The 22,303-nt window shown below is 45.1% G+C and overlaps 1 protein-coding gene across 6 annotated transcripts; it reads right to left on the bottom strand.

The window, feature by feature from the left end:
- Window positions 1-209: 209 nt before the first annotated feature.
- On the bottom strand, window positions 210-22,147 carry LOC118360841 (lysine-specific demethylase 5C-like). 6 transcript variants are annotated; one of them, XM_035740297.2, is made up of 28 exons: window positions 21,458-22,147; window positions 19,740-19,887; window positions 19,455-19,532; window positions 19,179-19,301; window positions 18,814-18,984; window positions 18,470-18,604; window positions 13,100-13,159; window positions 11,923-12,046; window positions 11,533-11,786; window positions 10,939-11,097; window positions 9,804-9,923; window positions 9,524-9,682; window positions 9,138-9,319; window positions 8,770-8,932; window positions 8,541-8,660; window positions 8,226-8,420; window positions 7,772-7,953; window positions 7,550-7,674; window positions 7,266-7,413; window positions 7,069-7,153; window positions 6,561-6,934; window positions 6,256-6,394; window positions 5,840-6,019; window positions 5,482-5,601; window positions 3,321-4,167; window positions 2,942-3,141; window positions 1,527-1,715; window positions 210-1,370 (listed from the first exon to the last, which is right to left on the bottom strand). In XM_035740297.2, exons 1-28 carry the CDS (start codon window positions 21,460-21,462, stop codon window positions 1,362-1,364), a joined length of 4,794 nt encoding a protein of 1,597 aa, XP_035596190.1. In that variant the 5' UTR covers window positions 21,463-22,147; the 3' UTR covers window positions 210-1,361. The 6 variants fall into 6 exon arrangements, with proteins under 6 accessions (XP_035596190.1, XP_035596194.1, XP_035596191.1 ...); XM_035740301.2 differs by having other exon boundaries at window positions 11,533-11,783; XM_035740298.2 differs by having other exon boundaries at window positions 18,470-18,601.
- Window positions 22,148-22,303: the final 156 nt, after the last annotated feature.

Below are 22,303 nucleotides of genomic sequence, written 5' to 3'. Positions count from 1 at the left end.
CACTGCAATACAGTAACACGCTCAATATGATCTCAAGGGAGATGCAAGGAGCTCAGGACCACCACGACAGGACCACCACGACTACCCCGGTGGTTTAACTTGACGTTCATGCAACAGAAAGGGTGTACTGATCCATTCAGCAGCAGAAATATTTTTCAATATGCTGTCAAATAATTGAATAGAAAGGACAAGAGGGACAGGAGTCAAGATTCCTAAAACAATTCTAAACCTTTATTTTCTAACAAGAGTGAAAAACAAAAAAAGGTCAACATTGAAATGAAAAGTTTATACACAAACTCAACCACTGCGTGTCTGCAATATCAATAATAATAATAATAATAATTTGAACCCAGAGGAGACAAAGTAAATTGTGATAGAAGTGAAGTGTTACTTTAGTTTGGAAGGAGAGGGAAGAAAGTTGAGGAACAGACTGAAAAACAGGACAGAGAATCAAATAATTAGTCTGAGGGGCAAAATCATAGAATGAAAACAAATGAAAGAGTCAGTGGTGACAGAGAGATAGAATGTGAGAGGTACAGATACCTATTTAGGGAAAGTAGCACCAAAAACATGAATGCCTGTTTTTCACACTTCCCAAAATGGGCTTTATAGAAAATGCAAAGTCCCCCAACAGCCCAGCCTTAAACAAGAACCAATACAAAACAAATACAAGCATTACCACGGTGACCATTATCACCTAGGATACAATGTCATTCACAACCTTCCAACGAACTGAACTTCAGCTTTAAGTTAGCTTCATGTCCAAAATCCCAAGAAAAATGGATCATGAAATAATTCATTCCTACTTCAGTAAGTGGGTAAACAACTGGACCTCCTTGTCTGTCTGTGTTCGACAGGCTTGTGTCAAACTAGCATTTAATATAGCTGAGAACACATAGCATATTGACTGACTGAGTAACAGACTGACCTCAGAGAACTGGATCCCTAATTAAGACCAAGATAACTGCTCTCCTATGACAATGCCAGCCAGCTCACACTCCAAAACACTTTCACAGGGAGGATGGAGGGAGGTAGATAGAGAGAAATAGGGAGGGGGTGTAAAGTACAGGGCAGAAGAGAGGAATGTGCTGGTATGTTCAAGGGGGATGGAGAATGAGACAGGAGTGTAGAAACTAGATGTAGGATCTCAGAAAGAGAATCAGTGTTAGTGTTTGAATGTGATAGGCAGGGGAGCTGTATAGAAGGGGGGGTAGGCAGGGGAGCTGTATAGAGGGGGTAGGCAGGGGAGCAGCCTGCATCTTTCCACAGTTTGACAATGTCTTTCCGCCCAGAATCTGTCCATTCTATCCCTCTCCAAACGTTTGACCATTCTTTACTCCAGAGCTGCATCCATAACCATATCACAAGATCTGAGTGAGAGAGAAAGCGAGAGAAACATGAGTTAAACTGGTTAATCTTTTTTAAAACATGTATTATAACTAATGTATACATTTCATGAACAAAATTGAGGTGGGTTTAACAGAATATAAACAAAAAGAAGAAAACAAAGCGAAGAGGTCAGTTACCTCGGGGTGTGTCTGGATGGGTATGTGAGGGGGTGTGTGGTTGAGGGGACAGGTCTTCTTGCACTCCGAGGCGTCCAGCGACCGGGGTGTTCCCTCCACCCCTGTGACGCCCCTCTGGCTCTTCCTCTTCCTCTTGGAGTCTTTAGCCCGCCCCCCACGGCCTGCTCCCTTCTGCTCCTGGAGCTCAATCTAAGGACAGGGGCCAGGACAAAAACATGATCCACTACATAACCAAAAGTATGTGGATACCTGTTCATCAAACATCTCAGTCCAAAACCATGAGCATTAATATGGAATTAGTCTCCCCTTTGCTGCTATAACAGCCTCCACTCTTCTGGGAAGGCTTTCCACTAGATGTTGGAACATTGCTGCCGGGACTTGCTTCCATGTAGCCACAAGAGCATACATGACGTCGAGCAGTGATGTTGGGCGATTAGGCCTGGCTCACAGTCGGCGTTCCAATTCATCCCAAAAGGTGTTTGATGGGGTTGAGGTCAGGGCTCTGTGCAGGCCAGTCAAGTTCTTCCACACCAATTTCGACAAACCATTTCTGTACGGACATCGCTTTGTGCATAGGGGCATTTGTCATGCTGAAACAGGAAAGAGACTTCCCCAAACTGGAAGCACAGAATCGTCTATAATGTCATTGTACGCTGTATCATTAAGCTTTTCCTTCCCGTCTCCGGAAACATGAAAAACCGCCCCACACCATTATTCCTCCTCCAAACGTTACAGTTGGCACTACGCATTGGGGCAGGTAGCATTCTCCTGGCATCCGCCAAATGCAGTCGGACTGCCAGATGGTGAAGCATGATTCATCACTCCAGGGAACACGTCTCCACTGCTCCAGAGTCCAATGGTGGTGAGCTTTACACCACTCAAGTCGACGCTTGGCATTGAGCATGGTGATCTTAGGCTTGTGTGCAGCTGCTTGGCCACAGAAACCCATTTCATGAAGCTCCCAACGAACAGTTCTTGTGGTGACGTTGCTTCCAGAGGCAGTTTGGAACTGTGTTGCAATCTAGGACAGACGATTTGTGTTCGCTACGCGCTTTAGCGATCCCGTTCTGTGAGCTTGTGTGACCTACCACGTCGTGGCTGAGCAGTTGTTGCTCCTAGACGTTACCACTTCACAATAACAGCACTTACAGTTGACCGGGGCAGAAATTTGCCGCACTGACTTGTTGGAAAGGTGGCATCCTATGACGGTGCCACATTGAAAGCCACTGAGCTCTTCGGTAAGGCCATTCCACTAATTTGAAGGGGTGTCCACACAAACAAGTATCTTCCCACACTTCAGTGTTTTAAAGTAATTGAGCTACTAACTATTACTAAATTGTACATTTCAACACCACCATAGGAGTTAAGCTAATACAACATACACAGCTAAAGTTAGAGGTTTCCTAGTCTCTCACCAGTATGAGTGTTCTGAGTGTGTGTCTGTGTGGCTCTAAAGCAGCCTGCAGGACTCTGTGAATGGTGCTGGTCTGGTCCAGAGACACCTCCAGCAGGTCTCCCTCTAGCTGTAACTCCTCTAGCTGGGTCCTGGTGGTCAGGGACAGCTCTATCACCGGGCCTTTTAGTGATGGGACCAGCGGCAGCAGAGAGCCCACACCTGGGTGGAGGTACGAAGGGATAGTCAGATACATGGCACACGTGTGTGTGTGTGTGTGTGTGTGTGTGCACACACACAGGAGTACAGTCAGATACATGGTATGCGTCTACAGTAAAGGGGTACATTCAGACAGGGAAAAAGTTACATCATGGACTGGAGTTCAAATGTTGTCTACTAACCTGTAACATTGTGGTGAGACTTTACTTTTTTGCTTACGCCGTTTTCACATCCAGCCTGCATGCCGCCATTCATCTCTTTCTTTAGGGTCTTCTTAGGAGAGTTCTCCTCTGTGAGGTCTATCACTCCATCTCCTTCTCCTCCCTCTGAATCTGATAGCACTATCACCGACTCACAGTTCACTTTCTTCACGTCCTCCTCCTCCTCCCTGTGAGGCTGGTTCTGTTTAAGCTCTTGCAGCTTCTCTAGTGCCCCCTGTATCTCTGGGCTGTCCAGTGCCTCCTTGGCACGCCCCTGCCAGGTGATGGCCCTCTCTGTGAGACACTGCAGAGCCTCTCCCTCTGGCAGACGGACGGGCAGCCTCTGGAGCGCCACCAGCAGGGCCAGGATGGTCTCCAGACGCGGGCGCCGCGAGCGCTGGCACCGCGGACACAGGAAGCGTGAGTCCCAGTCCCACCAGCAGAGGGGGTTGGTGGGGTGCCCTGAGGAGGGCAGGAGGGAGGGGAACGGGACACACCCACCATGGAACCAGTCTTTACACAGGTGGCAGCGCAGCAGAGGGGGGCGTGGCGCCTGGCCACACACACACACTGACTGAGGAGGAGTGCTGCTGCCTGTCGTTGTGTGGTTACTGTCCCCGTTCTCCTTTCCACAGTTCTCAGAGTGGAGGGCTGTGTCTAGCTCCATGGGGTCCTCCCCCCACCTCCCACCTCCATTCTCCTTGTTCTCCCGCTCTGTCTTGATCTCTTTCTCAGCCTTCTTCTCCACACCTGGTTTAGACAGGTTGACCTTCTGGAGCCTCAGCAGAGCCTCTTTCTCCTGGTGCTCTCCCTCTTTAAACGCCATCACCTAGAGGGACAGACACGGATTATGCACTGCCCTGTACTTTTAAGTAATTGTCTCATGTCTTGTCTAGTTGTCATCTCTGCCTTTTGTTTGTATTAGTCTGAGGCCCCGTTGTAGCCCTAATAGAAACTGTTGACAAATCAAGTTGTTTGAATTTGGTTATGACATACCGACACCTGCAATGTTACCTTAAAATTGTGAAAATTTGCAACTTCCAAGCGTTTACAGTAAACACTGAGGTTTTATCCACTTGAAGTTAGTTTCAGACAGTGGTTGAGTAGGCTACTGTGGCTATTTGATCATAATATAGGCCTGCCAGTGGACTACCATCAAAAACAATGGAGAAGATGCATAGCAAAACATTTTAACATAGAAATAGCTGTTCTATCATTCAGCCTACGGTAGCAGACAATGTGTGGTGTTCAATGTATGCCTACATTCCATGAGACTTGAAAGAAAACATGCAGGGCTTGACAGTAACCTGTTTATCCACTTCTCCTTGGCTGAAGGATGTGACTGAAAATGTGTTGCTTGATGCAAGAAACCACGTTACAAAATAAAGTGCATTAATATTCCCATACCATTATTACAGAGAACAAGACAAATTATACTACCCTCTGCCTATTGGCTAAATACAACACTTCCCCCTTGAAACCAAAAAAAGCTCTTTACCGGACTGGCTTTTCAAAGATAGAAATCTACACGTGTTGTGTTCCTGTAGGAAGCAATCATTCGCCTATTGCGGACTACAAATCTATAACTGAGATAATAACACACTTAACTAGCAAAGGATATGAACAAATGTGCACATGCAGCTCTCGACTTTGATCTCAAAACAAGCACATCTACTCACGACCGCTCATCCTGTAAACACAGTCCAGTTGGCTCAGATCCATATATAGCAAGGGTCTAGTTGCATATAGTCCTACTGCAGCTCTGATTAGTTATGCCAAACAGGTCTGTGGAGGGTTGAATCGTGCCTGTCAATGCAATAAAATCCTCTCATGGGTTCTGCCTTACTAAGTTTGACATACTAAGCACTGCATAGTTAGTTTTGTTTCGATGTGTCGTATTGAAAGTGGCTAATGTTGATTCGATCACAATTCCCACAGTAAAAAGAAACATTGATAGTTAAAATTAAGGAGAATAACTCTAGAAAGTTGAGTGGAGTTCAATCTCGTGCTTCTTTGCGCAGGCTAATATTACTTCTGCGTGGCAGTCCCAGGATGCTGCGCGCCCATGTGCAGTTTAGAGGGAACATTGGACACACTAAATAACACACTTGACAGCCATAATGTCTGGCTAGGCCAGACTCACAATGGCACCAGGGTCTCTCAGGTCCTGAGCAGAGAGGCCCAGAGTGTTGGTATCTGGGTCACCTAATGGATCAGTCTCTTCTCCCCTCTCCTTACGTTTCTCCACACACGGACACAATACCTGCAGCAAGAAAAAGATGTGATGATGCTGTTAGTGAGACCCACACATTCAAAGACAAATTAAAATAAGGGCTAACACTAACAATATTCACATGCACCCAATTCACAGCCAGTCTCTCACTCTTTCTGGTGTTCCCTGAAGTGTTAGTGATTGATTGTGCGGCAAATACCAATCTTTTAACCACTGTAGATAAAGAACTAAAAAGGCTCAAAAACGCGCTCCACCCCTGGCCTCTGACCTGTAGTAGGCTGTGCTGGCTGCTCTTCTTCAGGAAGGTCTTGGAGGCCTTGTCTCTCCAGGAGTGGGCGCTGGCTACCTGCAGCTCCAGCTGCCTCAGCTCCTCCATCCTGACAGGGAGGTCTCTCCCTATCGCCACCAAGCCCTCCAGGTCATCCAGACACGGGTAGTGCTCCCCATTCTACAGTACACACACGGGAGAGGAAGAGAGGTTAATGGAGGACAAGCCAGGGTTACATTCAGCAGGGCACAACATTGTGGAACATTCACATGTTGAACAAACATGCCTCTGACATTTACAATAAATAATTCACATCCGCTGTATTTATGCATTTTCTATCTGCGACATTACACAACGTTAGCCTATTGAACGTGGTTATAAGTTTATAATAGACAGCAGGAGTTGGTTCTACTTGCCTGGATTTCCTCCAGGTCAGTGACCCAGGCCTTGGCTCGGCTCAGACAGCCCTGGAGAGACAGGATGTTGGGCAGCTTGACTGGGATGAGCTGGGCCTCGTTTACTATGGCATCCAGGGTGGACAGAGGGTGCTTCTGCCTGCAATCACACCAGGAGAGAGAGGGGACATTAGGAAGAGCAGACAACCTGAGAACTTGTGTGCAAGTGAGAGATGAGAGAGAAAGAAAGAAAGAGTGACCGATTGAGTGAGACAGTGAGGAGAAAGAGAGAGAAAGAGATTCAGTATGAGTCATGTGTCCCTCACCGTTGCTCTAGGCAGATCTGGGCCTTCTCCTCCCATCGTTCTGCTATAGTCAGGAGCTCCTGAAGCTCTGCCATGGCTGTTTCCACAGAGACACTCTGGGGAACATTGCAGCCCACCTCCATCAAGTTCCTGAGGACCGCCAGGGTCATCTCACCGCCCTCGGGCCCCAGGGTCTGCCGCACCTCGCCCAGCCAGCGGCCCTGCTCCTGCAGCCCCTTAAGGAGCTCACACTCTGGGGCATCGACCGGCAGGCCAGCCCCCTTCTCCAACAGGGCCTGCAGTTGGTCTGGGGGAGCGGAGTCTCGCCGCCAGTCCCGGTCGCTCACTAGAGCTCGGGACTGAGTCTGGAACTCTTCTATTGTACGCAGGACTGCCTGAGAGAGAGGGAATTAAAAAAGGAATGAAAGGAAGTAGGGGAGGAAGAGCGGTGTGGACATTAACAACGTTCCAGCTACAGCAGGTTTATTGGTTTCCGCTGGGGGCTCAGATCTAGCTGGTGGATACTGACCTGTACGTCCTCCAGCTGGCTCATCACACAGGGCAGGTTCTCCATCTTCTCCACTAGAGCCTTCAGCTCTGCCAGAGTCATCCTCCTACAAACACATACACAATAGTGTGTGCTACTGTGGGTATCTCATTGAGCAGTCCAATGCAGTTGTGGGTATGGCAGTGTTCGATATGATTTAGGTCATGTGAGTGTGTTACCTGGTCTGTGTCTTGTTGAGAAGTTCAGTGCTTGTCTGCTGACAGTTATGTGTGTCAGTGAGGACAGTGTTGAGTCTCTGGAGCAGCTCGTTGTCAGGGAACTTCTTCTCTGCTGCCTCTGCCTTCAGGACCTCCAGGTCTGTGATGCCTAGAGTTAAAACACAGTCCGTGTCATTACACACCTTTTGGAACAGTTGTTATTCTCACCCATCTAACTCACACAATTCTAGAACAGTGTGTTCTACCTTCCCCATCTTATGGGTTGCGTCTATGGCATTTCTCACCTCTCTTGTTGCCCTCTTCCTGCTCCAGAGCCTCTTTCACTCTGTTGGCCCATGAATCAAACACCTCGGCTCGCACTTTGAGTCGATGTAACATGGCAAACAGCTCATCCAGAGTGTACCTGTACCTGGTAGGGAGGAGGAAGAGACAGGTGAGGCGCTAGTGGTAAACAAACGAAACATGGAGAGAAAGAGAGACTCACAGAGACAGTGGGTCAGTAGTACCTGAGGTAGAGCTTGTCTGTGGGGCAGCTACAGAGGTCCTGTGTGTGGTAGAGACAGACGAGGCGTTCAGGGCAGTTGGAACAGGCCAGGGCAGACAGGAAGCAGGTCGTCTTGCAATTATCACACTGCCTCTCGTCATCAGGCAGCAGCTCAAACGCCTCCCTCTCTGCCTCTGTGATACCCTGAAAGACCACAACACACAGGGCTTTAGGAAACCACGACACATGCAAGAGCAACACCGTATACCTTGATGACAGTCAGTATTATGCAAGATACCACAACAAACACCAACATATCGAAGAAACTCATAAACCAAACAGACAACATTGCGCAAGAAACCACAACAATCAAATGGCTCCCACAAACCAGTCATTTTACTTACTGCTGAAGTCAGTGACCAAATCACAGATAGTCCTGTCTTTCACACGCTCAACTTCTAGATTAATAGTCTCACCCTCTCCAGCAGGCCCTTGCGTAGCTTCCTTTCCTCCTGGACGATGATGAACATCTCTCTGTGCGTGGCAGCGGCCAGGTTGAGGTCCAGCTTCTCAGGGCAGGCGGCCATCTTACAGGTCAGCTCCTCGTGAGAGAAAACACAGTACCGCCGCAGACGACGGTAGTGCTCGATACAGGAGCGCCCCGCAGGCAGCTGGCGGAGGGAAGGGAGAGAAACAGACAGAGGTAAACAGAGGGAGAAAGAGAAAACCAAGGGGAAATTAAGAATTTTGAAAAGACTACATAAAAAACACCCATTGGAATAGAGGCATACCCAGTCTGCAGTGCAGAAGTTAACGGCTTCAGCAAAATTATATCCCTGATTGAAGCCGCTGTGGTAAGCCCTGGGGAACGTGATGACAAACTCGCCAGCACACTGGTTGGTGCGTACAACCTGTCAATCAAATGGAAAGGAGGTTATCAGCATGGACATTTCTCACAGTATCATCGATCACCACTAGAATATGAAGATGTGTGTGATGTGTACATGTGTCATTACTCACTGGGACCCCGTGAGACATGAGGATGTTGGGGTTCATAATAGTAACCAGCTGGTGGAGGAGGTCAGGCTGGGACTCAAACAGCTCTGGGGTCAGCTTCTTCATCACCTCCTCTAACCGTTCTGCTGCTACAGAGGGAACCCCGTACCACGTCTTAGGCTCACCCCTGCAGGAGGGGGCAGAGAAGGGAACAGCTTTAGTCACACTAACAATATCTATCAGTCAATACATCTAGAATGCTGTTTAAAGACAGTGGACCTAAAAGGACAATCATCTCAACCATCTACAGATGAACTGCCTATTAATTTCTCATGTCTCCTGTACGGTTTGTAACATGTCCTGTAGTGTGTGGTAGTTAGTGTCCTATTTACCAGTGCAGGTAGTTGATGGAGTAGCTCCAGTGGTCTTCGATGTGCCAGCAGAAGGCTGAGAATACCATACCCACGTACAGCCAGGGCACCTTCATACCAGAGATATCGGCGTTGATGTGGCACAGCACCGACTGCTCCAGCACTGGCATCACATTCAGGTTCCAGCCGCTGCGGGCATAATCCTGCAGACAGAGGACCATGTACAGGTAATGGTTTAGAGGAACTGTATATAGTGTTACATGAAGTAATAGTAAATAACTTTGTAAATCCCTCAATTAGGGGAAACAGAACCATGTAGAGAAACTGGCATATGAAGACCTACAGGAGTGAAATGATCAGTTGAATTAAGGAGAGACAGAAAGGAAGATCGTTTAGTAGCTAGTTACCGCTTCCTCTAGTGAGAGGTTCTTCTTGCCATTGTTCATGGGGAATCCACTGCCAAACTCTTTAGAGTGGATGTCGGCGCCATACTCCACTGTCACATCCTCCTCTATGCTACTAACCAAGCGCCAGAACTCTTTCTCCACCAGCTCTGTAGGAACCATCTTCACACACAAAGGTTGTTACTAACAAGATAAAAATTCAACCGATGTTCAGAATGAATAACAGTTTCTGTCCACATCAGAGTAAAGCATTTGTCTTTTAGGTTTGTACAGGGCTACGTACATGGACAGGCATATTGAAGTAGTCTGCTTTGTATGTGTCTGCCATCTCCCCAAAACTCTGCAGGGTGTATTCTCTGGTAGCCTGCTCAAAACCGAAGGCCTCCGCTGGTCTTTTACACTCCTACAGGGAAGTAGAGGAGAGGCAGACATGAGGGCATTGAAGAGATGGATTGGACAGAGGCAAAGAAAATAATTACAGATGAATATAATGCTAAGTTGATTCCCAGTGATTTTCCTAACTGGTTTACTTAAGTGATAATGCCCTCGAAGCTGGTGTTTGAAGGATATTGGCACGTGTCAATATATCCTCCAAAACACCAGCTTCAAGGACATTATGACTTTTAGACAACGGGTTACCAACATTAAAATAATGATTGACATATTTTTCATTAAAGACATTATTTTGATTAATTTAATTAATACTATTTCATCATTCCACGAGATATAGACCCACCTGTTGTATAAACATCAAGCCTGTGTTTTATTTTGTGTTACAATTTTATAAATCACCATTTGTTCGTTCGACATAGTGGGATTGTACATTTACATTTAAGTCATTTAGCAGACGCTCTTATCCAGAGCGACTTACAAATTGGTGCATTCACCTTATGACATCCAGTAGAATAGTCACTTTACAATAGTGCATCTAAATCTTAAAGGGGGGGGTTGTGTCTTAAATTAATCATGTGACGAATTGCAGTGAAAATGATTTCTTGCGCAATTGCCAATAGAATAACCATGGTAAATGTAGGTACATTTACAGTCAAGCAATGTCATGTCGTGTGGTCCTAAAAATCAATAGTCTTCATTTGTGCTTTTATCGCAACAGTTTGAGACAAAACTATCAGTAGAGTGGAAAACGTAAGTACATAAAATATATGCACATTTTTTTATGTGCACCACGTCATCATACACACAGCCTTTTATTTACAACAAAGTCAGCCTGAAAGAAACACCTCTGGTGGGGATATTTTTGTATGCAGATTTTATAATATTCACATAAAAATCTGTCGCAAATTGGATGGAAACCTAGCAACTAACTCCCCAGGTTAAAATAGACTGGCTGGCTGCACCCACATAGAATGATGTTTGTTTGACACAACAGGATGCTGTGGTTCTCCATGACTCTCTCTCACCTCAGCCACACATTTGGGGCAGCGCCAGTTGCCCTTGGGGGCTTCAGTGAGGGGGGGCAGTAGACAGAAGGTGTGGTAGTTGTCGTCACAACCGTCACACAGCAGGAGCTTCTCATCCTCGTCGCCACGGCCACACATCCGACACACAAACGAATCCACCTTAGCAGAAACCAGAACAGATTAGTGAGATGGAATTTAAGTTCTCCATTTAAATTGACAGTAAAAAGCATGAATTGGCGTACACCCAGTTGTTGGAAAGTTTCTAACTAAGGGAATAGTAAATGTAAATGTTATATCCATTAAATTAATGGGCAGTGAGTATACCAAACATTAAGAACACCTTCCTAATATTGAGTGGTAAATCCCCCCCCCGCCACACCCACTCAGTGTAGTGTTCAATGATCTTTGTTTTTCCATTTAAAATGTCCATCCTTATGATTAGATTATCTATAACATCTGATTTAGGATCAGATAATAGAGGATTCGATTCCCAGACAGAGAATCTCCACTGATCACGCTCCTCAGTACAGGATTAGTCTTAATCAGTCTCTGGGCAACCGGCCCATAAGGGTGAATTGAAACTAGGCCACTTACAAACTGGGGGTTGCTGAGGTTACGTCTCAACCTCATGGTCATCTTGGTGCAGGGCCCATCACCGTTAGGGTCGTCTTGGTCCTTTTCATCATGTCTGTCTCCACCATCATCATCTTCCTCTTTCTTCACATCAGAGGGAGGCGGTGGCGTGGGGGTGACTGTGCTGGAGTCTCCCTCTTTGACCTCTCCTGGTTCCTCCTTGTCCTGGACCGCAGCAACTGCATCACGGACAGTCACAGTCTGAGGCAGCTCTTCTGGAAGGAGACCAGCAGTAACCTTACCCAGCATTCAACACAGACTGACTTGATAAGAAACTGCTTCTGAAATTGCACCGTATTCTACTTTTTCCAGACACACCCAGTGGTGAGGGAGGGGGGTGAGTTGTGTTACCTTTCTTGGGGATGCTCTTATTCCTGGGAACCAGACCTAGCCCCATCATCTTAGGCCCTGCCCCGTAGATTTGTAGTTTCTTCAGCTCAGGGTTCTTCTCTATGTCCTCCTCTGTGGGGTCAGGCTAGGGGACAGAGGTTGAAGGTCAGTAAGGAGATGTGGAGGTAGCAACTCCAATACACTTTCAACTATACTGAGAGGGAATGGAGAAGCAGAAGGGACAAGGAATCAGGAGAGAGTGAGGATGAGGGAGAATATCAGCAACTGACGTACTAGAGGAAAGGACTGGCTAAGAGAGTAGAAACACTACCAGTACATCTGTGACAATTGAGTTATTAAACAAAGGTAAAGACACACCACTCTTATAGCAAAAGCAACAAAACACGCACCTACACACACACACACACACTTAGCAACAAAAGGAAACTAATTTGGGGAACCAACATACAAGTTTTAACTGCGCTAAACAGTGGTAACATTTTTATATAAAAATACCAACAAAGCGGTAGTGAGGTGTCCTCGGCCTCAGATCCTAAATCTGTAAAATTGGGTTTCTAACTTCTGAAGGGGCAACGCATGAGGACATGAATGTAAAAGGCTTCTTTTGCATATTCCAAATATTTGACTTACTCCCAAATTAAACTGTCTAACAGGGTTTTTTCCAAACACAACCTACCGGTTAACTGAGTGATGCACTAATAGAACACATGCAGTCACAATAGCACTGCAGCAGACCGGGGTATGAAAGCGTTAACAGTCAACAGCAACGCAATGATGCACAGAGACCTAGCAGTAAAGCCACCCAAGAAAAGTACAAATGAGAGCAAGAGAGAGAGAGAGATTGAGAGAAAGATCAACACCGATTTCACAAACAAGGACAGGTGAGACCGCTTAATGCTGATGCATTTACACAGGCTGTTTCCAGGAACAAACAGTCTGAGTGGGTGTGTGAGTGGAATAAGGGCTAAACACAGATAAAGCTTGATGCCAGGCTGATGAATGGAGAGGTTTGTCAATAGTTATAAAACGAGAGCAAAGGGCGCCTGGCACAAAATGAAGGTCGAGAGACAGGGGGGTTTGTTTCTAAAGAAACAGAGCCAGCTAGAGAGACGGGGCGAGAAGAGAGCCAGGAAGGAGCGAGAGCGGGCAGGCGCATTGCACTCAAGAGAGACAGTACCGATGCAGAGATGTGTTGAGAGCCAGTAGTGAGAGGGTGGGAGGCAGAATCCTCTGGACCCTGCATGGGGAGACAACAGCAACAATGGACTGAGACAGGAGGAGGAAAAAGAGGAGCTGAAAAAAAATAGGAAATAAAGTAATTGAAGGGAACAGGGCTGAGTGGAAAAAAGGCATATGGAGAGAGATGGATAACATTAAATATATAGGCCTAAGTGTGGGACAACAACGTGCTAGCCAAATATAATTGTGCTTGTATTGATAACGTCACAAGCACTTTATCTGTATATACAGTGGGGCAAAAAAGTATTTAGTCAGCCACCAATTGTGCAAGTTCTCCCACTTAAAAAGATGAGGCCTGTAATTTTCATCATAGGTACACTTCAACTATGACAGACAAAATAAGAAAAAAATTCCAGAAAACCACATTGTAGGTTTTTTAATGAATTCATTTGCAAATTATGGTGGAAAATAAGTATTTGATCACCTACAAACAAGCAAGATTTCTGTCTCTCACAGACCTGTAACAACTTCTTTAAGAGGCTCCTCTGTCCTCCACTCGTTACCTGTATTAATGGCACCCGTTTGAACTTGTTATCAGTATAAAAAGACACCTGTCCACAACCTCAAACAGTCACACTCCAAACTCCACTATGGCCAAGACCAAAGAGCTGTCAAAGGACACCAGAAACAAAATTGTAGACCTGCACCAGGCTGGGAAGACTGAATCTGCAATAGGTAAGCAGCTTGGTTTGAAGAAATCAAATGTGGGAGCAATTATTAGGAAATGGAAGACATACAAGACCACTGATGATCTCCCTCGATCTGGGGCTCCACGCAAGATCTCACCCCGTGGGGTCAAAAGGATCACAAGAACGGTGAGCAAAAATCCCAGAATCACACGGGGGGGACCTAGTGAATGACCTGCAGAGAGCTGGGACTAAAGTAACAAAGCCTACCATCAGCAAGGGCATTGAAGATGAAACGTGGCTGGGTCTTTCAGCATGACAATGATTCCAAACACACCGCCTGGGCAACGAAGGAGTGGCTTCGTAAGAAGCATTTCAAGGTCCTGGAGTGGCCTAGCCAGTCTCCAGATCTCAACCCCATATAAAATCTTTGGAGGGAGTTGAAAATCAGTGTTGCCCAGCAACAGCCCCAAAACATCACTGCTCTAGAGGAGATCTGCATGGAGGAATGGGCCAAAATACCAGCAACAGTGTGTGAAAACCGTGTCAAACGTTTTCTGTAAGTCTTCACCTCTGTCAATGCCAACAAAGGGTATAACAAAGTATTGAGATAACAAAAGTTTTGACCAAATACTTATTTTTCCACAATAAATTTGCTAATAAATTCTGAAAAAAATCCTACAATGTGATTTTCTGGATTTTTCCCCCTAATTTTTGTCTGTCATAGTTGAAGTGTACCTATGATGAGAATTACAGGCCTCTCATCTTTTTAAGTGTGAGAACTTGCACAATTGGTGGCTGACTAAATACTTTTTTGCCCGACTGTAACTGAGCACTCAGAACGCACAGCACACAGAGTTCAATAATTAGAGCAGCAAATGAAAACAAGTACGGGATGCATACAGGTAGCTACAATGTTCAATGGTAGGTGTGACAAAATTAACCAGTGGGGGGACAGGACAAACAGAGACAGGAGAAAGAGACGGGTATAGAGCAGACCTACCCCACTATTAAATGAGTCAAAACAGGAACATTTTACATCTGGCTAGAAATTAATGAGGAAATTATCTCAGAGAAAAAAATGTCCTCATGTGTGCTACCCTTATAGAATCCCCATACTTTAACAATGACAGCTTCTCCAACCCAGGCTTAAGGACATTTACTAGTCTGTGGCAACCTAAATGACTAGAACTGGACAAGAACCTGACACCCTCAGCACACAGGGAGACAAACACACACCTGGAGGTGACAGCATTCCCTCCTCCATATGCCCCCCGAGACACAACTACGACAACATAACCAACAAAAACGGGTCATAACTCCTGCAGCGTTGTCGAACACTATAGTAGTCCCCTTGTCAATGGTAGGCTTCGAGGTGACTAGTATGGTAGGTACACCTATAGCTCATCTCTTGGCAGTAGTACTGTAGACTACTTTATCACTGACCTCAACCCAAACTCTCTTCGAGTGTTTAGTGGTCCTTCTGTAGCTCCGTTGGTAGAGCATGGCGCTTGTAATGCCAGGGTAGTGGGTTCGATTCACGGGACCACCCATACGTAGAATGTATGCACACATGACTGTAAGTCGCTTTGGATAAAAGCGTCTGCTAAATGCCATATTTAGTCAGTCCAGAGACAACCCTATCAGATCACAGCAAAATCACACTACTTGAACAGAGCTATGCTCAAAATCATGAGGTATCAGAGCCAAAGGAACTGAATAATGTTAAGAGATGGAAGGAAAATAGTGTGGAAATTTACCAAAAAACTATTAGGCAACAACAAATTCTAGACAATTTCCTGGACAAAAGGCTTCACTGTAATAGTGAAGGAGTGGAAGAGCTGGGACACAGATTAAATTAATTTGTATTAATGACTAATTTGGCCTATTGACATTTAAAATAGATTATGTTATGAATACGACAATAACATACACTACATGACAAAAAGTATGTGAACACCTGCTTGTCGAACATCTCATTCCAAAATCATGGGCATTAATATGGAGTTGGTACCCCCTTTGCTGCTATAACAGCCTCTACTCTTCTGGGAAGGCTTTCCACTAGATGGAACATTGCAGCAGGGGCTTCCATTCAGCCAGAAGAGCGTAAGAGAGGTCTGGCACTGATGTTGGGCAATTAGGCCTGGTTCGCAGTCGGTGTTACAATTCATCCAAAAGTGTTCGATGGGTTGAGGTCAGGGCTCTATGCAGGCCAGTCAAGTTCTTCAACACCAATCTCAACAAATCGTTTCTGTATGGAGACTTCTGTGCACACAAGCATTGTCATGCTGAAACAGGAAAGATACTTCCACAGACTTGCCACAAAGTTGGAAGCACAGAATCGTCTAGAATGTAATTGTACGTGGTATCGTTAAGATTTCCCTTCGCCTAGCCCGAAACCACGAAAAAACAGCCCCAGACCATTATTTCTCCCCCACCAAACTTTTCGATTGGCACTATGCATTGGGGCAGGTAGTGTTCTTTTGGCATCCGCCAAACCCAGATTCGTCCGTCGAACTACCAGATGGTGAAGCGTGATTCATCCCTCCAGAGAACGCGTTTCCGCTGCTCCAGAGTCCAAGGCGGCGTGCTTTACACCACTCAAGCCGACGCTTGGCATTGAGCATGGTGATCTTAGGCTTGTGTGCGGCTGCTTGGCCATGGAAACCCATTTCATGAAGCTCCCGACAAACAGTTATTGTGATGACGTTGCTTCCAGAGGCAGTTTGGAACGCTGTAGTGAGTGGACTGAAAAATGTTTTTACACGCTACGCGCTTCAGCACTCGATGGTTCTGTTAATTTACATTTACATTTAAGTCATTTAGCAGACGCTCTTATCCAGAGCGACTTACAAATGGGTGCATTCACCTTATGACATCCAGTGGAACAGCCACTTTACAATAGTGCATCTAAATCTTTTAGGGGGGGGGGGGTGAGAAGGATTACTTATCCTATCCTAGGTATTCCTTAAAGAGGTGGGGTTTCAGGTGTCTCCGGAAGGTGGTGATTGACTCCGCTGTCCTGGCGTCGTGAGGGAGTTTGTTCCACCATTGGGGGGCCAGAGCAGCGAACAGTTTTGACTGGGCTGAGCGGGAACTGTACTTCCTCAGTGGTAGGGAGGCGAGCAGGCCAGAGGTGGATGAACGCAGTGCCCTTGTTTGGGTGTAGGGCCTGATCAGAGCCTGTTCTGTGAGCTTGTGCTGCCTACCACTTCGAGGTTGAGCTGTTGTTGCTCCTAGGCATTTCCACTTCACAATAACAGCATTTACAGTTGACCGGGGCAGCTCCAGCAGGGCGGATATTTGACAAACTGACTTTTTGGAAAGATGCCACCATATGACGGTGCCACGTTGAAAGTCACTGAGCTTTTGGGTAAGGTCATTCAAATGCCAATGTTTGTTTATGGAAATTGCATGGCTGTGTGCTTGATTTTATACACTGGTCAGCAACGGGTGTGGCTGAAATAGCAGAATCCCCTGATTTGAAGGTGCATCTTCACACACACAAAAAAATTATCTGCAAAATGAAAAGTGAGGTGTTTATTGCCAAAAGAAGAGACATGTATAATTATACAAATGCAACAATACATTTATTGGGCCTTATTCTATAGATTTTACATGATTGGGAATACAGATATGCATCCATTGGTCACAGATCACTTCAAAAATGGGCAACAGGACCTCGTGATAAAACGCAATTGTATTCGCTGTCCATAGCTTATGCCTGTCCATTCCATAACCCCACCAAGGGGCACTCTGTTCAAAACGCTCACCCACACAACGCCATACACAGGGTCTGCGGTTATGAGACCTGTTGGATGTACTGCAAAATTCTCTAAAAACGAAGTTGGAGACTGCTTATGGTAGAGAACTGAAAATTAAATTATCTGGAAAAAGCTCTGGTGGACATTCATGCAGTCAGAATGCCACTTGAGACACCTGTGGCATTGTGTTGTGTGACAAAACTGCACATTTTAGAGTGGCCTATTGTCCCCAGCACAAGGTGCACCTGTGTGATGACCATGCTGTTTAATCAGCTTCTTGATATGCCACACCTGTCCAGTGGACAGATTATCTTGGCAAAGGAGAAATTCTCACTAACAGAGATGTAAATAAATGTGCGCACAATTTGAGAGAAATAAGCATTTTGTGCATATGGAAAATGTCTGGGATCTTTTATAAGAGCTCATTAAAACATGGGACCAACACTTGCATGTTGCATTTATATTTTTGTTTAGTGTACATGATTATATGGGCGTATGATACAAGTTTAACTCCATGACTACTATTCAAGTACTAACAAAATCCATCACTGATAGTCTACATAGATAATAACATCTACGAATGCAACATGATTTGTGTTAATGGCAGGTGTTGTTCTCCCCAAGGTATTACACTGACAGCTCTGTAATAACCAGAGTAGAGTACTATTTTTTTCCACTTCCTGTTCTCAGAAGGCAGCACATCACCCAATGAATAGATTTGGCTATTTATAGATTATGGGTGTTGATTATTCAGTGGTGGAATGTGAGTGCTTACATGAATGATCAACACGATCATGGCAATGGGTAAAAAACTTCTGTTAAGATCTGTGAAAAAGGTTTTTAAATAGCACACACAAAGGGTGACAGTGTTAAAAGGGAATATATTAAGTCATTGTGGACTGTGTGCCCATAACTCACGTCTGGCTGGAGGCGATTGGCTCGGCGTCCATAGCTGCTCATCTTGGAAGGCTGGACAGACTGGCGTAGGGGGATGGAGTGGGGCTTGTATTCTCTATCCACCTCTTCCCCATCATATAGCTTTGGCTTAGTCTGCTACACAGACAAATCCTGGGGTTAAACCCTGTTCTACTTCATGACTATGGATGGACACCATTTATTAACAGCGCAACTATCTTAACAAATAATGAATGCAAGTCATGTAGGTCAATGCATGTCAAATTCTATTTGATAGATCATAAGTTGATAGATCTCATGTGTAAGCACAAAAGAGCAGGAGCAAAGTGGGTGAGTGTAGCGTTTACCGGCAGGCTGGCCCCAGCATGAAACACCTCAAAGGGGTAGACAATCCTCTCGTAGTGTGAGCGCAGGAGGGAGCCAATGTTCCTGCCAGTTGGGTAACCAAGCTTCTGGGCCACACGAGCCCAACGCCGCTCCTTACTGACTATATCAAACCCTCCCTCCTCTATCACAACCTACAGCACAAAATAATACAGTAAGTGTACAGTCAGCTCAGTTTTACTGGCTTAATAAGTACAGTTGAAGAGTGTTAGCAATAGTAAGATCTATCACAATTTTGAAAAGAATCTGTCTTTTTTTTGTTATACTGAAGTAAGACATGCAACAGGGGGTTTATTGAGAAATGACATGAGTCAGTCAGCTCCAGCACCTTGGACAGGCTGAAAAGGTCCAAGATACGCCTCTCGATGTTTGGGATCTTGAGGGAGGATCCCTGGATCTCCCAGAACTTGGCAATCCGGTCCAAGTAGTTCAGCTTGACTCGGGTCTCCGCCTGAGGAGAGAGGGGGTCAGGAGTTAATATGTTTAGATGGAGTGAAAAAAAATGGAATCTTTGAGTCAACCAGAACAAGTGACTTCTAGAACAGTTATTCAATATCAAAACTCAACCATTCAGTGATACAACATAGGATGGAGAGAGACAAACCTCTAGCTCATTGAGTCTCTGTATACGGGGTGTGAAGCGGAAACTATCCACCTCCACAGCAAAGGGAGGCTGCCAGTCCTGTAGGGGAAAGGGAACTCTTTGATCAATGTCTGTTTGATGTAAACACTTGTCATTCTGTCTCCTGCAATATCAAGCTTGTAAGAGAGAAAGAAGACATTACTTTTGTGGTGTGCTGGACACAAATAACAGTGAGACTACATCAGATTGGTTACGGTTGGAGGAAAACAACCGCATTCAACTCTACAGGTTTCAGTAAACACTTACAGCAGGAGGACGAATCTTGCAGATTCCAGACTTCTCTGCAATTGGACGGATCTTGGCAATATAGCCCAGGGGATCCTGAAACTCCTCCCATGATGGCTCGAACACTGGGCACTCAGGAGGCGGCACAAAGTCTTCCCCCTCCATCGCCCTGGCAAAAGGTAAGGCCAAGAATCAGGTCACCACACAGTGAAGCAACTTATTTTGCAACTGTCTTAAGTGCTAATCAGAGTCCAAAGCGTGTACGCGACCGCAAAGCAGTGTTCTAGAAAATTGGATGGTTACTTTTCATACTTTTAGAATTCTCTGCGCGGTTCAAGCAATTTCTCCAGCTGTCACCACATTCAAATGATAGAGGACGCGTACGCAGAGGCGTTTGTTGGGAAGGTGTGCAGTTGGGCTATGCGTCTCCCACAGACGGTGGTCTCAGAGCCGTGTAACAATGTGCCGCCAGACTCCCTGCGTCTGTGGGCTTTGAATTACGCTTTATCACATCACCCAAATCTAAGATTACAAATATTACATAAACAAACACATTAATATCTATAATAAAAATATATTTTTGTAACTTACAATCCTATCAATAGGGGACAAGAAACATGTTGAGACAAGTTCAAAATTAGGCTACGGGTCAAACAATCACATGGTCTTTTTCCCTTGGGATTACCCATTATTAAAAAGTTCATAAGTACAGCTCCATAAATCTAATTGTATACATTAACAGAGCTTTAGAGTATGTTTTTCATCAGCTCAAACAAAGAGAAAGGGGCCCATGGGAGACAACCAACATTTTTGAATGGCCATTGTTTCACAAATCTTACATGATCCTTCTACTTGTGGATAACATTTTTGAATAGAATCCTGTTCTGATATTTGGAATAAGTAAACAGAGTATCATATAATCTAGTTAAACTGCATTTAGACACGCAGTCCAATTATTTTTTTACACTAATTGGTCTTTTGACCAATCACAACAGATATTTTCACATAACTTTTTCAGAGCTGATCTGATTGGTCAAAAGACCAATTAGTGACAAAAAGACCAGAATTGGGCTGCCTGTCTAAAACGCAGCCTAAGACGTCAAAAACCCAAGCCTGTTGTTAACCCAAGATGGGGGAGGAGTTCTATGTAACTGGTCACCCCTCCCCCTACCTTACAGCCACATCAAATAAATCACTTCTTACATGGTGTCATGGATATGTGTCATAAAATGCATCAAGAGGTCAAAACACACTAACAAATAATGGTGATGTGAAAAAGTCCTACTTGTCTGGGATGTGTTTTGGTTACTACAATTGATTTCACAAGAACTGAGGTATGTAATCTGAGAAGGCCTCCTACATTTCCTGTCAATAGAAAATAATGATAAAGACATTTGAGGAAGCTTAGTACTCAAATGTAGGGACAGATTCTCAAATTGTAAAGTCCCTAATCTCAACATACAGACGTCACAGGAGTTACGGCTAAATTACTCAAACGGAAGGCCTGATTGCACCCATCCACTTAACAAGACCAAATATGGGAGCAATCCATCCAAGTTCGGTAACAAATTTATGTTGTCATTGTCAAACACCACACAATATGGGCCATTAGGCAAATATGGGTCCTTGGTGACAAGCTAGGAAAATCAAGGAGTTTGATTTTTAGCAGCTTAACTAGTTAGCTAACTTCCTTGATAAGATGTATATCTAACGTTATTAGACTAACTATATAGACTTACATCATATTAGATAGCTGGTACTTGGACAGCAACTCTTCCTGACACGTTCAGCGTGGTCAAAGACGAAATAATGGATTCAGATGTCACCAATAATGGGCCGTTTAGGTGTCTTGAAAGCTCACGGGGTCTATTGTTCAGCACTGGGTCACGATTAGGGTGGCTGAAGCGAACGGTCGTTATGGCCTCCACTTTTCAGCCCCCTCCCAGGCAGCACCTCCGGTCTCAGATATCACTGCAAATTGGCGTGGAAGTTTAACTTGACATATTGGTTACTTCTGTTTTGGACGTGTCCCAAGCCAGATGTGAATTGATTAATTTTATATCAAATATTCCGGACAATCCCGTAGACACTTCCTTCTCCTGAGACTATCCTCCTTACTTTGTTGTTGTTTAGCTAGCTGTCGTTGGTTAGCTAGCTAACGTTAGCAAGCTAGGTCCAGTTAGCTCACGTAAAGTTGGCCGTTTTCAGCCTCGCTTCCCCCTTAGACCCACTTCTATTGATGTAGAAGTGTAAAGATTATCCACTTCAAAGACTCGTTTGCTTGTACAACGAGTGACTGTGAGAATTACGTCCCCATCAAATCAATTTGTGACCAATTTCGCTATCCCCCGTTCATCCTGTCCGTGTTAGACGCCATCTTAGTTTCATCATTGCCTAAGCACAACCTTAAATCTCTCAACTACTGACTACGACAGATTAGTTATTTGAGCGGAAGAGAGGGTAGGAATTAATCCCTCCACATTCGCTCGTTTATAGAAAGTAGTTCATAGACACATGTTATCTTATCTTGACCTATTTCACGAATTATGATGCCCATTCACTGAATTGTATCACCAATATACGCA

The sequence above is a fragment of the Oncorhynchus keta genome, chromosome 28 (genome assembly GCF_023373465.1).
Source record: "Oncorhynchus keta strain PuntledgeMale-10-30-2019 chromosome 28, Oket_V2, whole genome shotgun sequence".
Classification (NCBI taxonomy): domain Eukaryota; kingdom Metazoa; phylum Chordata; class Actinopteri; order Salmoniformes; family Salmonidae; genus Oncorhynchus; species Oncorhynchus keta.
Note: the sequence above shows the minus strand (reverse complement) of the source record. Positions and strands in the feature narration are given on the sequence as shown.

What these genes read in the sequence shown, in the direction of transcription:
- LOC118360841 (XM_035740297.2), bottom strand. An exon ending in CTGACCTGGAGGAAATCCAG is followed by an intron (nt 6,020 to 6,255) that starts GCAAGTAGAACC and finishes TGTGTACTGTAG; the next exon opens with AATGGGGAGCACTACCCGTG. An exon ending in CACTCAGAACACTCATACTG is followed by an intron (nt 1,716 to 2,941) that starts GTGAGAGACTAG and finishes CCCTGTCCTTAG; the next exon opens with ATTGAGCTCCAGGAGCAGAA.